This window comes from Momordica charantia, assembly GCF_013281855.1.
Source record: "Momordica charantia cultivar OHB3-1 chromosome 2 unlocalized genomic scaffold, Mcharantia_2.0 BLBB01000002.1, whole genome shotgun sequence".
Lineage (NCBI taxonomy): Eukaryota > Viridiplantae > Streptophyta > Magnoliopsida > Cucurbitales > Cucurbitaceae > Momordica > Momordica charantia.
Genome location: NW_028275160.1, coordinates 2,056,873 through 2,070,000, shown reverse-complemented (window position 1 = coordinate 2,070,000; position 13,128 = coordinate 2,056,873). Strand labels below are relative to the sequence as shown.

Genomic DNA, 13,128 nt, shown 5'->3' with positions numbered 1-13,128 from the left:
CTAGCCGAGCCAAAACCGAAAAAAAGATTAGATAGAAATGAGTTGAAAAGAAAGGAAAAAGGAAAACTTAAAAAATATAACCCGATCCGTCCAACCTGATATGTATGGTGGAATCAAATTGATTTTGACTTCAAGCATTGGATTCCTGTCTCAGTTAAGAGGAGTCATGAAAAGAACAGGTTCAAAATCACGATCAATTCCTTTTTCAAATCCTGCGGCAGCTGCACGAGCCCTTCCTGCATGCCATAAATGACCTACGAATAGGAAGAATCCTAGAACAAAATGAGAGGTAGCTAACCAACTTCTAGGAGAGACATAATTGACTGCATTAATTTCGGTAGCTACGCCACCCACGGAATTTAAAGAACCTAAAGGAGCATGGGTCATATATTCCGCGGAACGTCGTTCTTGCCAAGGTTGTATGTCTTTTTTCAGCCTACTCAAGTCCAAACCATTAGGACCCCTTAGTGGTTCTAACCAGGGAGCACGCAGATCCCAAAAACGCATAGTCTCTCCTCCAAAAATAACTTCTCCGGTCGGAGAACGCATTAGATATTTACCTAAACCAGTAGGTCCTGAAGGAGGATATTCAGTACTGCTTCCAGAAAGGTATGAAGTAACTTAGCTCCAATCCACAAATGAAAGTTTTCTTTCTTGTTTAAAGGAAAAAACCATTGTAATTTTAACGCATATATTGCAGACACTTTTTTTTTTTAACAAGATAAATTGATTAATGAAAATGATTGTTATACAAACTCCAAAAGGAGTGAAAATAAATAACAAACCCTCTAAAGCTCAAGGGGAGTTATAAATGCCTCCCAATTTGAACATATCATACTAACATATCATACTAGGTAAGTAATTTGAAAGGGATATTTGCAGACACTTCTAATAATAGTAGTTAGTAGCAAAAGATCATCTTAAAGAACTTTAACACGGTTTTTCAAAGATGAACATTTTGTATTTATAGAAAACCAAATTTTCATACAGAAAAATAAAAGAATACAAAAAGGCATTAAAAAAAATCCAAAAAAAAATAAAAGCCAAATCAGAACTTGGACTAACTATACCAAAAAGGGCCCCAACCTATAAGAATATAGCCAAAAATATAATTACAAAAATCCTTTGAGACCAACGCCCGAGACAAACTTCTTCTAAGACCTCTCAACCCTTCTAACAATCTTACTATTCCTCTTATGCCAAAGGCCCCACATAATAGTGAAAAAACCAGCATACCATGTTGAACCCAAAAAAGAAGAAAATGCAACTTAACTAATATGATAGTATTAGATAAAATCTTATTATAACATCCAGGAGAATGTTTTGTGAGTCTTGATCTTTCAAAGTTGAGTTTTCGAAGAATCGAAACTCCCAAAACAGACTTGACACTTGTCACAAGAAAATTCTCTGCACCTTTCGGTTGATTTAGTCAATTAAATATAATATCAAGTGAACAACTCACTACCAATAAAAATAACAAGAAAAAAAAGAAGAAGAAAAACAGAGAAACAAAACCCATGACAACGAGGAACAGACCTAATTATAAACATAGTGCAGTAACAAAGTGTATTGAAAATACTCTTTGGAGGATTTGGTATATGGATTTACCAATTCCAGGCGAATGAAACCTACTTTTTATACAAAACTCATCAGCTAATATAGATTATACAAATACAAGTTCTTATAATCCAAACAGAATCAACACTAACTTGTGCTCATTATAACCGTGACCAAAACATTCTTTTACTGTCATAAAAATCACCGGAGCTAAAGCATTCCTCCCATTATTCTCAGATCAAATGGCAGTTCTGTTAGTGGAGATTCAGAATTTGACGTGTTTTTCAAAACCAGATATCTAGCAGCAGAAATCTTGTTTGTTTGTTAATTATCTGTTTTATGTATTGGGTGCTGGATTTATGTGTTTTTGTAGGATTCATTTGTGTGAGAGGATTTGATCGAAGAACGCGAACCCCAAAACGACTGATGGAGAGGTTGCACAAGCCAACCCACGCATCAGTAAAAGCAAGGGCAAACAAAAACGAAGATCAGAAGCAAAAACCAGATGCATCAAACTCGAACTCACCGCAATGATTTTGAAGATGATCTTCTCCGAATTCCAAGGTTGAGGATCTGGGCCTGCCATTGTTTCGTTGGCGGGTTCCTATTTTGTTATTCTTTGTATTTTTTTTTTAAATATTAATAGTTAAATTATTTTATATTCAAATGCAAAGAGGATTAGTGGAAATAAGTCATTTATTATGGATATGTAAGAATTTAAAACCTTTTTTTTTAAGATATAGTTTCAACAATGGACATTATATAAAAGATATTATTAAATACGTCCCATTCTTAACCATGAATAATAAAGTATATCTAAGATAATAGAAGAAGGCCTGATAAATTTGAAGGTGGAGGGACTCGTCATTGTTCGGAGGTTATTTTGATAATTTATTATATATATTTAAATAACAGCTGCTTTTACATTCAAATACCTCCAAGAAATTCAGAACAATTATTTATTAAAGATAAAGTTGCAATATTTTAGTGTGTAATATATTTATGGAACTGTCCTAAATTTGAGCTATGGTAAATTAATTATTTATTATAAATTGGTCATTTATTTTTTTTTTTTGTAAAAGAAAATTGTATTTTATAATTATCTCTTATTATTATTTTTTAGATTTTTTTCCTATTGAGAATGACCGTCTTTAACCAATAATATCTATTGAGGATGACAATTTTGAATAATATCTATTTGAAATTTGTAGTAATTCGGTTAATTTTTCTTTTCACTTTTTCCATTTTTTCTTTCCTGAAAAGTGAATTATTTGTTTAATTTATTTTTCCATGTCAATTGATAATTAAAATTTCTCTTAGATATACAAACAAACAAGTATGCTGATATAACATTGAATTTTGTGTCAATTTGTCTATGATAGGAACTTCTAAGAATCTTTGTTATCGTGTCTTTTTCAATATAAGATAATAATTTATTTGATTAATTTTCAATAGTTTTCTTTTAAACAAAATCTAAAAACTATTGTTTTAAAGACATTTTGTGTTTTTTAAACATGTTTTAAGACTAATTCCACTATTATTCCATTGGAAAAAATTTGCTTTATAATATTTATTTATTAAAACAAAATATTTGTCCAAATCAATACCAAAGTTCAAAGGTTAAACAGCACTTGTTAACTTTATATTGGTTTTTAAATATTACCATTCAAACAAATCAACAAGGTTAAATTATAAAATTAGTATGCCGGTGATAAAAGTTTCAATTCAATCTTCATAATTTCGACTTTATCTTCTCTTTGGTCTTTTATCCCTGTGGTCTTAAACATTTCAATTTAATCTATTACGCTTAGAACTTATCCCTAAATTGTATTTTATCCACCCGAAAAATATATTATTTTTCTTACCAAGCTCTAAACCTTAAATATACTCAACTAACATAGTTAACAAAATAAAAATTATAAATTTAAAAATAAAGTTATCAATATGATAAAGTATTTGTGAAATTTGATTAAACCACAAAGATCAAATCAAAACTTTTGAAACTAAAGTCAAACCCTATGATTAAATAGAAACTAAGTCCAAATCATGATAACTAAATTGAAACTTTGTCCATGAGAACTAAATTGGAACTTTTAAAAACTATAGCCACCAAATTCAAACTTGGTCTAAAGTGTAATTTTGTAATTTAACCAATAAATGAACATTAAATCCAAAAGTAAATTGTTGATATAAAAAAAAAGTAAAAACAAAATATTATTTGAAAAGGATGTACTTTCTTTTACAATTGAGTTTCTCCATATTTCTGGTAGTGGTACCGCACAAGTCACACCAGGGCAAGGGCAGATAAAGTCATGTGTCAGTAGAGACAAGAGAGGTACACAGCTTTCAGCCGCATAAAGATTTGGAGTTTTCATTTTATTTATTTATTCATCATAATACAAACCGCAATTTACTTTATCCCAAAAAAAAAAAAAAAAAAATCACTTACTTGCACACAAGCGAATTTACCTTAATATATATTCTTCTTAAAATTTCTTAAAATTTTTACAAGGAAAACGAAGTAAAAATTTCTTAAAATTAATTTCAACAAAATTAAGTCTAGCACAAAACTAAGCCCAACACTGATGTGAAAGTTCAAAGAGTAAATTTACTTAGAAAAAAATGGTATTTTAACCTAAATTAATATTAAAAGAAAAAGAGAAGGGAAATTAATGATGAAAATGGAATTTTAAACCGACAGTTGGAAAACTGAGATAGGGTAGTGATTGGATGATGTACCCAACCCACCAGCTTCCACCTTCGGAATTCCGCGAAAACAGACAAACGGGCAAAACCACGGGGACACCGCCCACCCCATGTATCTCCACTCCACCAACTCTTCAATTCCATTTCTTAATCTCTTCTTTCCACAATAACACTTATTTTCAACCCTATTTATCTTTTTAGTCAAATTTAAACTTCAAACTTCCTTGGTAGGAACCTCTTCTTGAATTGATGATACATACCATAATTAGTTGAGCTATGTGCATATCCATATATTACACCATTTGATTGGTGATCTACAGAAACATACAAATACAAATACAAAGTAGACGAAGATACATAAATGTTCCAACACTAAACCATAAAACATAGATTTGTATTGTCTATAGGATGAACAAATTTATAAATTCAAGCAAACACACGTGTAGAACACAGCACAAAACATAAAACACCATCTCCCTAAAACTCGTGACTACGTATTAAAAGAAAAAATATATATATATTGGTACTAACTACCAAGGAATGCTCGATACTTGAAATTCTTTTCCAGCTTGGCTTCACGATTCTGAGCTAGCTTATTCATTAAAAGGTTAACAGTTGTTCCATGTTCTATGTTAAGGATTAAAATTTTATGAAGCCACTTTGACCTTAGCGAAAGATATTAGTTAACTCTTTATTTTTCCTAGGAATTGAAGAGCATGAAGGAAGGCAACTTTGGCTTTTTAAAACGCTACCACTCATCATTATCTCCATCTTCTTCCCAAAATGAGACGAAAAGGAAACAAATATATATATATGGAAAATTGAGAATGACTTTATTAAAAGTAAAACCAAACCCACCTTCTGTAATCAGCTCTGCGCTCTAACCTTACTCTGTACAGTCGCCATTAATGGTGGATTCTCTCTCAGTCTTCTCGTGTCCTCTGCGGTTTCAGCTTCTGCCACATTTTCAGAACCAATTTCAGAAAAACACCAAACAAAAAAAAACACTTTGCTGATTAAAGCTTTACTTTCTAATTAGTTGGTGGGTTCTGGTTAAATAGCAAATTATTTGTTGCTAATCGTTTTCTTTATGTTGCTGTAACAATCAAGATGTAAAAGATTTTCAATGTTTACCGATCTACGTGCGGTACCTCGATCTACGTTGTCTCCTCGAGACCTTGACCTTGCTCGGCAATGACTGAGATCGCCATGGCTCAAGAACTGAGTCCTTGTAACGACACGGTAAGACCTGGCTTCTTCCTCGCTTTGACCTGACTAATGGCGACCTGTCGTCAATATCTCTTACTAAATTCATTACCATCCAATTTCCTTCGAGCTTCCTCTTTGATCCGCTTGAAGAATGCGACTCTGAAATTACCTGCTCGAGTTGACTCGGTTCTTTGGCATCTAACTCGCTGTTTGACTCGTGGCCCTCGTGAGTTGACTCTGTCTCGAACTCGTTCTCGCCGAAGTCTCCCAGTATCAGTCTCGCCGCTTCGATCAGCAAACCTAGACAATCGCCGCCGCTCTTCCATTTCGCTCCTCTAAACGGCGCCGTTTCGACTATGCCATCGTCGCTTCCACCATCGGAACTCCCCGTGAGCTTTTCCTTTTTACCTTCTTCTTCGGCTGTCTTTTCGCTTTCGTTTTCATCGAATCTGCCGATTCTGTCATCGCCTCTTTGAATGTGAAATTCGGCGATGTTAGAATGTTCTAGAGTTTTCTCCATGTGTTCTTCGACTTCGTATTTGTCAGTTTCAGTCGCAGTCGCAGGAGATTCAGAGAATTTCGCGTTCTCACCGTCGCCGTCCAAGCATTTCTCCGTCACTGAACCACCAACAGACACGACGTCTACCAAACCGTTCCCGCCGCCTCCTTCATTCTCCACGAGAGCCACCGATTCTTGGTCTTCTTCCTCCGCAGACGCGCCGACTCTCGGATTGAAATCGGGACAGAACCCTCCAGCATCACCGCTTACATTTCCATCGAACTCTAATTTTCCAATTTGAGAATCCGCGCATGATTCTTGGCGAGGAACAGACGAAATTATATGCAGAATCTTTTGAAGGCACATTTGAGCTTTAGAACATTCACGAGGAATACAATAACCGAGGCGAGTATGGCCTACCTGATTCGAACGTTTACAGAGCAGATTTGAATCCATGCTTGGAGTTTCGCAAGGATACAGGTTTCGATCGGCCGCTTCTTCTCCTTCTTCGAAGAGCATGATTACAGAGCTTCGTGAAGATTACAAAAGAACCTAAAAAGTTTTTAGAGAGAGGAAGAGAAGCCAATGGTAAGCGTGGGAAGCCAAGCCGAGCATGCCTTCGAATATATACCTCTTTTTTAAACTAAAAAAGTTTTTCTTTTTCTAAGTCGTTTATCAAAAAATAGTTTTCTTTATATAATAAGACCTCAATCCTTGATCAAAGTTCTGTTATTTGTCTTCATATTTTTCAAAATTAGTTTCTCGTTTAATTATTAGTTATTTTAAATTAAATTACAAATTTAAAATTCAGAATCCTTAAAAATTGAGTTCATTGAGAGCTTGAAATTAATATATATAAATTATGATTGTTTTTTCAAAACTTAACCTATAATTTGAAAGTATATGTAAAACGTAAATCACAACATAAAACTAATGTAAAATAAAATTAATTCCTTAAATATGTTGTCGAAAGTCGTACTTGCAACAAATAGGATTAAATGTTAATCAGTAAATAGAGCTTTCAAAAAGAAACCAAAAGATTATGAGGGGAAGCAGAAGAATTAAACGGAGCGTCAAAATATGATATTAAAAAAAAAACAAATAAGAGATATGTATTATAAGAGTTAGACCAACAATTTGTAGACTAATTATCCATAAATTGTAGAAGTCACTCGGCGAAAATATGATTGATTTATGCATTTAATTACTATTCGAAATATTTTTTACGATTCCTCTCGTATGTATCTAACGTTATAAAGTTATCAAACACATTATGGCGGTCTCTTTCAATAATTTGTCTTAATCATAATGCTAAATTTTCATTGATTGTTCGAGTGCAAGTGGATAAGTATTTTTTTCAAAAAAAGAAAAGAAAAAAAAGTGCGTGGGTGGATAAATCAAACGCCTGTCACGTAAGCAACCAATGGCGCCGGGCCCACTTAAAATGTGTATTTTCTCTATTCCGTTTTACCTCAACACGTAGACACGTGTTACATAAAAATACTCGTTTTTCAAAATTAATACAATTGCTCTCAACTCATTTTATCTCCGTCCATTTTCCTAATTTAGATAATTCGAAACTCCTATGAGGAAATTTTGCAATATCGTATATCATTTTATTAATCAAATATTAACAACTACATAAAATAATACAATTTTAAAATAATATTATATGTTGCTGTTTTTAAAAATTGAAATAGTTGTTGGAAACATCAAAAATACTTTACCAAATTGTTTTTGCATTGTCTCGCTTAGTTAGTTTTTTAAATAAAAAGAGGGGATCGAACTCACAATTTATTATTTTGAGATATATGTCAATTATCACTAAACTATACTCATTTTGGCGTAAAAATTAAATTTATAATAAAAAGCTTGTAAAAAATGTGTTGAATTCAAGACATCTCCTAACACATATGTCGCAATTGTCATTTGAGTGGACGAATGAGTTGAGGTAATTCGCAAAAAACTTTTTATTATATTTTTAAATGTCTTCAAGTGTTTTGTTTGTTATTTGTTTTCAAAAATATTTCATTAATTGTATAGGTAAATATGGAATTCGAATTTGAAAAATAAATCGGAGCCAAGATGCGACTCGGGGTGACTTTGGTCATTCTTATCTTATCCACGGCAAAAGTATCCATATTAAATATTAAATAAATAAAAAAATCATCTATCATCATAATACATTATTCATGTTTTATGCAAGTATTCTTTAAATCAATCTCCCATCATTGTCGAGAATTGATTATAAAATATAGTTATTTATTTAAAAGGTAAATTTATTCAAATGTTCGCTGGCTTTGCTTTTAGTTTTCCGTATATTGAGACAAGGAACGTGTAACAGAATAATAGACTTGGTACAACATTTATCTCCAATAAAAATATCGTAAATTCGAATTTTCACTCTCATCTATTATATTTAAAAACAAAGTCGGATTTTAGAAATCTCTTTTAAAAATGGACACCTACTAGTTTATTTAAAGTCGGAGGTTGAAACCTCCCTCCCCAATTTATTCTACTAAAAAATATTATATCTAACCTATGTAATAGGATCAGACAATGGTCTCATGAGATTAGTTGAACTTGAACTCACATATATCAATATAAAAAATATGTACGCTTTTATTTATTTCTAATTTGAAATTATTTTATTGTTGACTACGACGTATTGAACGATAACATCAATATAAAGAATAATAAAATAAGCTAAACATAGAATAAGGAATAATGTGCTTTTAAACTTATATTTAATGTTGTCTTTTATTTTTATTTTTCTTCTTTTAATAGTGTGTTTTAGTTTTGTAATTTTAATTAAAACAAGAAAAAAGAAAATGGGCCTGGCCCATGTTTAAACGAAGACCCATAATAATGGTGTCATTTAGAAGCCGTTATTATTGGGCCCTAAATTCAAGAAGGCCCACTCCGACTTATTCGATCACCCCATAACAAGCCATGCTGAGCTAGGGGATTGGACTATAACATTAAAGATATAAGTACCTTATCAATTATCACGCTAAGTTAACTAATAATTTGATATATTGATAACTTTTAAATGGTGCACCATTGAACTTTAAACAAAATTCATTTAAAAATTTATATCTTTGAAAAATTAAATGTAGCATTTAGAGGTGTAAATGGGTTGAGTTCATGTACTTTTTAGACCCAATTAGTTGTAAATTTATTTAACCTAAATAACACTTATTAATGAATAAATCCAACCCAACTCAACCATCAAATATTTGGATTGGGTTGGTTTGGATAATTCATGTCACGAGTTGAAAATAAGCGTAGATTCGGAGATTCTTGAATAGTTCAACCTTTCAAACAGCTATTCGAAGTATTGTATAACAAAAAAAAAAGATAAATGATAATATCTTAAACATTTATTTATATATTTTCTAGCCATTTAATCAAGATCTCCAAGTCAATGTTTATTTATATGGTTTAGAAAATTAAAATAGTTGGTTTTGAGAGGTAGAATAACTTCAAATCAACTCAATCCAAATAAGTTTATAATCCAATTTGATTGCATAAATGTTTTTTAGTATAACAAAATAGTAGAAGATTTGAACTCACACTCTCATAGTTGAAATTAGATGTTGATATCGCTGAACTAAGCTAATGCTGGTTGCTTGCATAAATTTATATTTATCTTTTATAAATATTTGTTTTTTTCAAATTGGTATAAGTTTTTCTTTTGGTGTGTTTTATGTTATTCTAACATTTTTGTTAATCTTAGATTTTATGTCATATTTAAAAATATATTATGTCATGTAAATACCTCGTTTCAACAATAAATTATTATAAATAAAATGATGCGTAAAAGCATAATTGGAAAATTAATTTGTATACTAAATAAATATAAACCTAAAAGTTTAGGTACTGTATCATTTAACAAAGGTTAAATTAAAATTTAACCTTAAATTGGATTAGTTCAAAACAATAAATCTCTAAAATTGACCAAAAAGAACACATTATAATATGTCTCCAAACTTTAAATTTGTATCAAATAGGTAAAAAAATAGTCAAACCGAACATCGCTCGAATGGTTAAGACATCCCATATGCTGGACTAAAAAAAAAGAACAGGTAAAAAAGTAACAAACTAGATGTTTGTCTGATTTAATCTTGACATTTTAATTTTATATGACGAAAATTTCATTTTGATAACCACATTATTTTTATAAATTAAGCTTACCATCGCTATTTTCAATTATATATACTCAATTGCCTTCCTATCAACTAAACTTTCATAATTTAACTCAAATGAAATTTTTTAAAAAAATTAAGTTTTTGTTTTTGTTTTTTAAAGTTTAGCAAGAAAATCGAGAGTGAGAAATATTTATATATATTTTTATATCGTGATATTTAAAAAATACCAAGAAATTAAACATAATTTAAAAAATAATAATAATAAAAAGGAACTGCCGACAAATGGGTATTGGTTATTACTTAGTAGAAACTAGTGGGGGCTACGTCGTCGTTTAGTTGATGACTCAACAATCGCCACGTTACCTCTTCACCTACCACACAGTTTACCAAAGTCACGTGCACGTCACACACCTACCCCTCTCTCTCACCTACCCCACCAACCCACACCCTTTCATTTTCTCTCTCTACTAACGATTGAATAATTCCATTTTATTTGCCTATATTGAATGCAAGCTCAAACTCATTTATTATTTTTAAAATTAAATAATATCCCCTCCTATTTTTATCTTTTCATTTGGGTGTTTGTAAAATTTTCGAAATTCAAGAGATTATATGGGAGTCTTTATTTATCAAAACTTAGAGAATCAAACCATTTTTACATTTATTTTCGTCGAAATTTTAATCATTCACCATACACATTAATTAACCGGAAAAAAAAACATGAAAATTGTTATTTAAGGGTGCCCTGTCCAAATTGTTTTTGTTTTGTCATTTTTTGTTATTGTTTTTCTTTTTTTCTTTTTGACAAGTGTTATTGTTATAAGATCAACATGTTTTTTCGAAATAGTCCAGTCATTTTATCTTAAGCTGTTGGCTTTTAGATGACAGTTGTTAAAATAATTATCAGCAAAAAAAAGACAGTTGTTAAAATAATTTTTAATAATAAATTGACAATCAAATAGTTTTTATTATGAGCAGTGAATAAATACTGCGTCTGACCAATGTATTTAATATGAGGAAAGAGAGAACAGTAGAATAAAAAATACTAGATAAAGTAAAAAACTAATATTATTTCATATTCAATGATTAATTCAGACATTACTAAAAAAATATTATTTAGACAAATAAAATAAACACTATTGACTTCGAAAATAATAAATCCGAAACAAGTGGGGGAGGATTTCGGCAAACTTTTGGCCAAACAAAAAAAGGCCAAGACTTAGATAGAATAATATATATTATATATATTACTTTTTTACAATTTCCCGACCTGCCTTCCACCGCCGTCGCCACGCCACTACCCCTTACCAACCACCACCATGACGAATGACGTCGTTTTTACCATCTCTGAGATTTCTCACATCGAAAACGGAAAAAGAAGAAAAAAAAAAACGGAAAACAAAACAGTAGGTTGATTTTGGGGATTTTCATCTCCCCGGCAGTTCTTCTATGTGCAAGCTTGAAAATCGAAATTTGATTAACCAGATTATAACTGATGGAATATGATTTTACTAATGGGCACCGGAGGGGGACCAAGGAGTCATGTCCATTGGATAGCTACCCAAAACTCTCAGGAAAGATGTGAACTCTTGGACTTCTGCTAGTGCGTTTTGTGCCCTAGTTTCCGCCATGGACGCCTCGAAATCAACGTAGAACATGTACTCGAAGTGCTTCGCCGTCCCGACGTTGGTGTCGTCGACGAGTCGGATGGGGCAGTTTCTGTGCGGCCTGGATTCGATCTTCGTCAGACTGATGTTTCGGAAGGCGAAAGCGGACAATACCTTGAATAGAGCTGAAGTTCCTTTGTCGTGAGCGAACACGATGCTGGTCTTGAACGGCCGATCTGTTCGGGGAATGATCGGATCTCGGGCTAGCATGACGAATCGGGTAACGTTGCTTGAATCGTCTTGGATTCCGTCCGCTAGGACCTGAAGGCCGTACAGTTCGGCGGCGCGTGCGCTCGCAATCGCCGCTGTATCTAGAAGATTGTTCGCCGCGATGTACTCCGCCGCGCCGGCGGTATCGTCGACGGCCTCGCGAGTGACGTTGAGGCCTAATTTCGTCAAGGTGAGCTCGCATTGTGCCAGGGCTTGGGGGTGCGAAATTACTCGGTTCAGATATTCCTTTCGGACTCCTGGAAGGGCCAAGAGGCAGTGGTGGACCGGAAATTGAACCTCGCCGACGATGTGCAGCCGATGGCGGAGCAGGAGATCGTAATTTCTATGGATCGAACCGCCGAGAGAGTTTTCAACCGGAAGAACCGCTCGATCGGCGATCCACAACTCCACCGCTTGAAAAGCCACCTCGAATTGGTCGCAAGGAATAGCCTCGCAGTTAGGATACGCCTTACCGGCGGCAGCTTCAGAGTACGCTCCAGGAACGCCTTGGTACGCCACACGAAGCTTGGCGCCGTGCATAGGAGCCGGAGAGAAGTCCGTAATGCTAAGCGGCTTAGGTTGCGGCTTGGTTAGATTGAATGAATCGACAATATTCGCAATCGGAACCAGATTAAGGCTCTCAACATTAGTCTTATGGCCATTGACCGCCGCTACGTGGCCGGCGCCACCTCCGCCGGCAGATTGCTGCTGAGACTCGACGTTGCTGGCGAGAATGGCGCAGGAGCTCTGCCAATCGGCTCGGGTAAGGGAAACGCCGTTTTGGACGCTGAAGGATTCAGGTCGATAGGCACATTGGACGGCGAGAGAGTGGAGCGGCAGGAGGCGGGTGAAGGAACGGCGGCGGAGGGAGGAGTGGAAAATCGGCGCCGGAGAAGAAGGGCTAAGAGCGTGCATCGTTAATGGAAGAAGAATGGTGAGCTTGGTGTTCACTTGGAAAAGGGAACCTCAAGCTGAGAGAGCAAAAGAAAGGAGGGTTGGGTTTTTATATCAGAACAGAACAAATTAGCAGTGCGATTCACGTTGGTGGGGCTGCGCCTGCCCACCATGGAAGAAACGAGACGCTATTTCTGCGGAAAATGGCTATTTCTTGGGTTATTATTGGTGCTTT

The 13,128-nt window shown here is 33.9% G+C and overlaps 3 protein-coding genes across 8 annotated transcripts in view; 1 reads left to right on the top strand and 2 right to left on the bottom strand.

The window, feature by feature from the left end:
• The window catches only part of LOC148212643 (DNA glycosylase/AP lyase ROS1-like), a 16,213-nt gene extending 13,874 nt beyond the window's left edge, over positions 1-2,339 (top strand). Inside the window, 1 exon segment of the mRNA XM_088120900.1 lies at positions 1,931-2,339. Within this exon segment, the coding sequence (XP_087977026.1) occupies positions 1,931-2,091 (161 nt within the window). The 3' untranslated portion in view covers positions 2,092-2,339.
• A 2,148-nt stretch (positions 2,340-4,487) lies between these two features.
• Positions 4,488-6,586, bottom strand: LOC111011014 (uncharacterized). 6 transcript variants are annotated; one of them, XR_015789237.1, is made up of 3 exons: positions 5,642-6,586; positions 5,415-5,534; positions 4,488-5,219 (listed from the first exon to the last, which is right to left on the bottom strand). XR_015789237.1 is itself a non-coding variant. In XM_022284622.2 (2 exons), exons 1-2 carry the CDS (start codon positions 6,488-6,490, stop codon positions 5,213-5,215), a joined length of 1,083 nt encoding a protein of 360 aa, XP_022140314.2. In that variant the 5' UTR covers positions 6,491-6,585; the 3' UTR covers positions 4,488-5,212. The 6 variants fall into 6 exon arrangements, 2 of the variants coding, with proteins under 2 accessions (XP_022140314.2, XP_022140313.2); XR_015789235.1 differs by having other exon boundaries at positions 4,488-4,577; positions 5,122-5,219; positions 5,415-6,585; XR_015789236.1 differs by having other exon boundaries at positions 5,398-5,534; positions 5,642-6,585.
• Positions 6,587-11,172: 4,586 nt separating this feature from the next.
• On the bottom strand, positions 11,173-13,128 carry LOC148212642 (arogenate dehydratase 3-like). Its single transcript, XM_088121269.1, has one exon. It carries the CDS (start codon positions 12,912-12,914, stop codon positions 11,634-11,636), a length of 1,281 nt encoding a protein of 426 aa, XP_087977395.1. The 5' UTR covers positions 12,915-13,128; the 3' UTR covers positions 11,173-11,633.

Bases quoted from the DNA above. Each gene is read 5' to 3' on its own strand.
- LOC111011014 (XM_022284621.2), bottom strand. From the start codon at position 6,490: ATGCTCTTCGAAGAAGGAGAAGAAGCGGCCGATCGAAACCTGTATCCT.
- LOC148212642 (XM_088121269.1), bottom strand. From the start codon at position 12,914: ATGCACGCTCTTAGCCCTTCTTCTCCGGCGCCGATTTTCCACTCCTCC.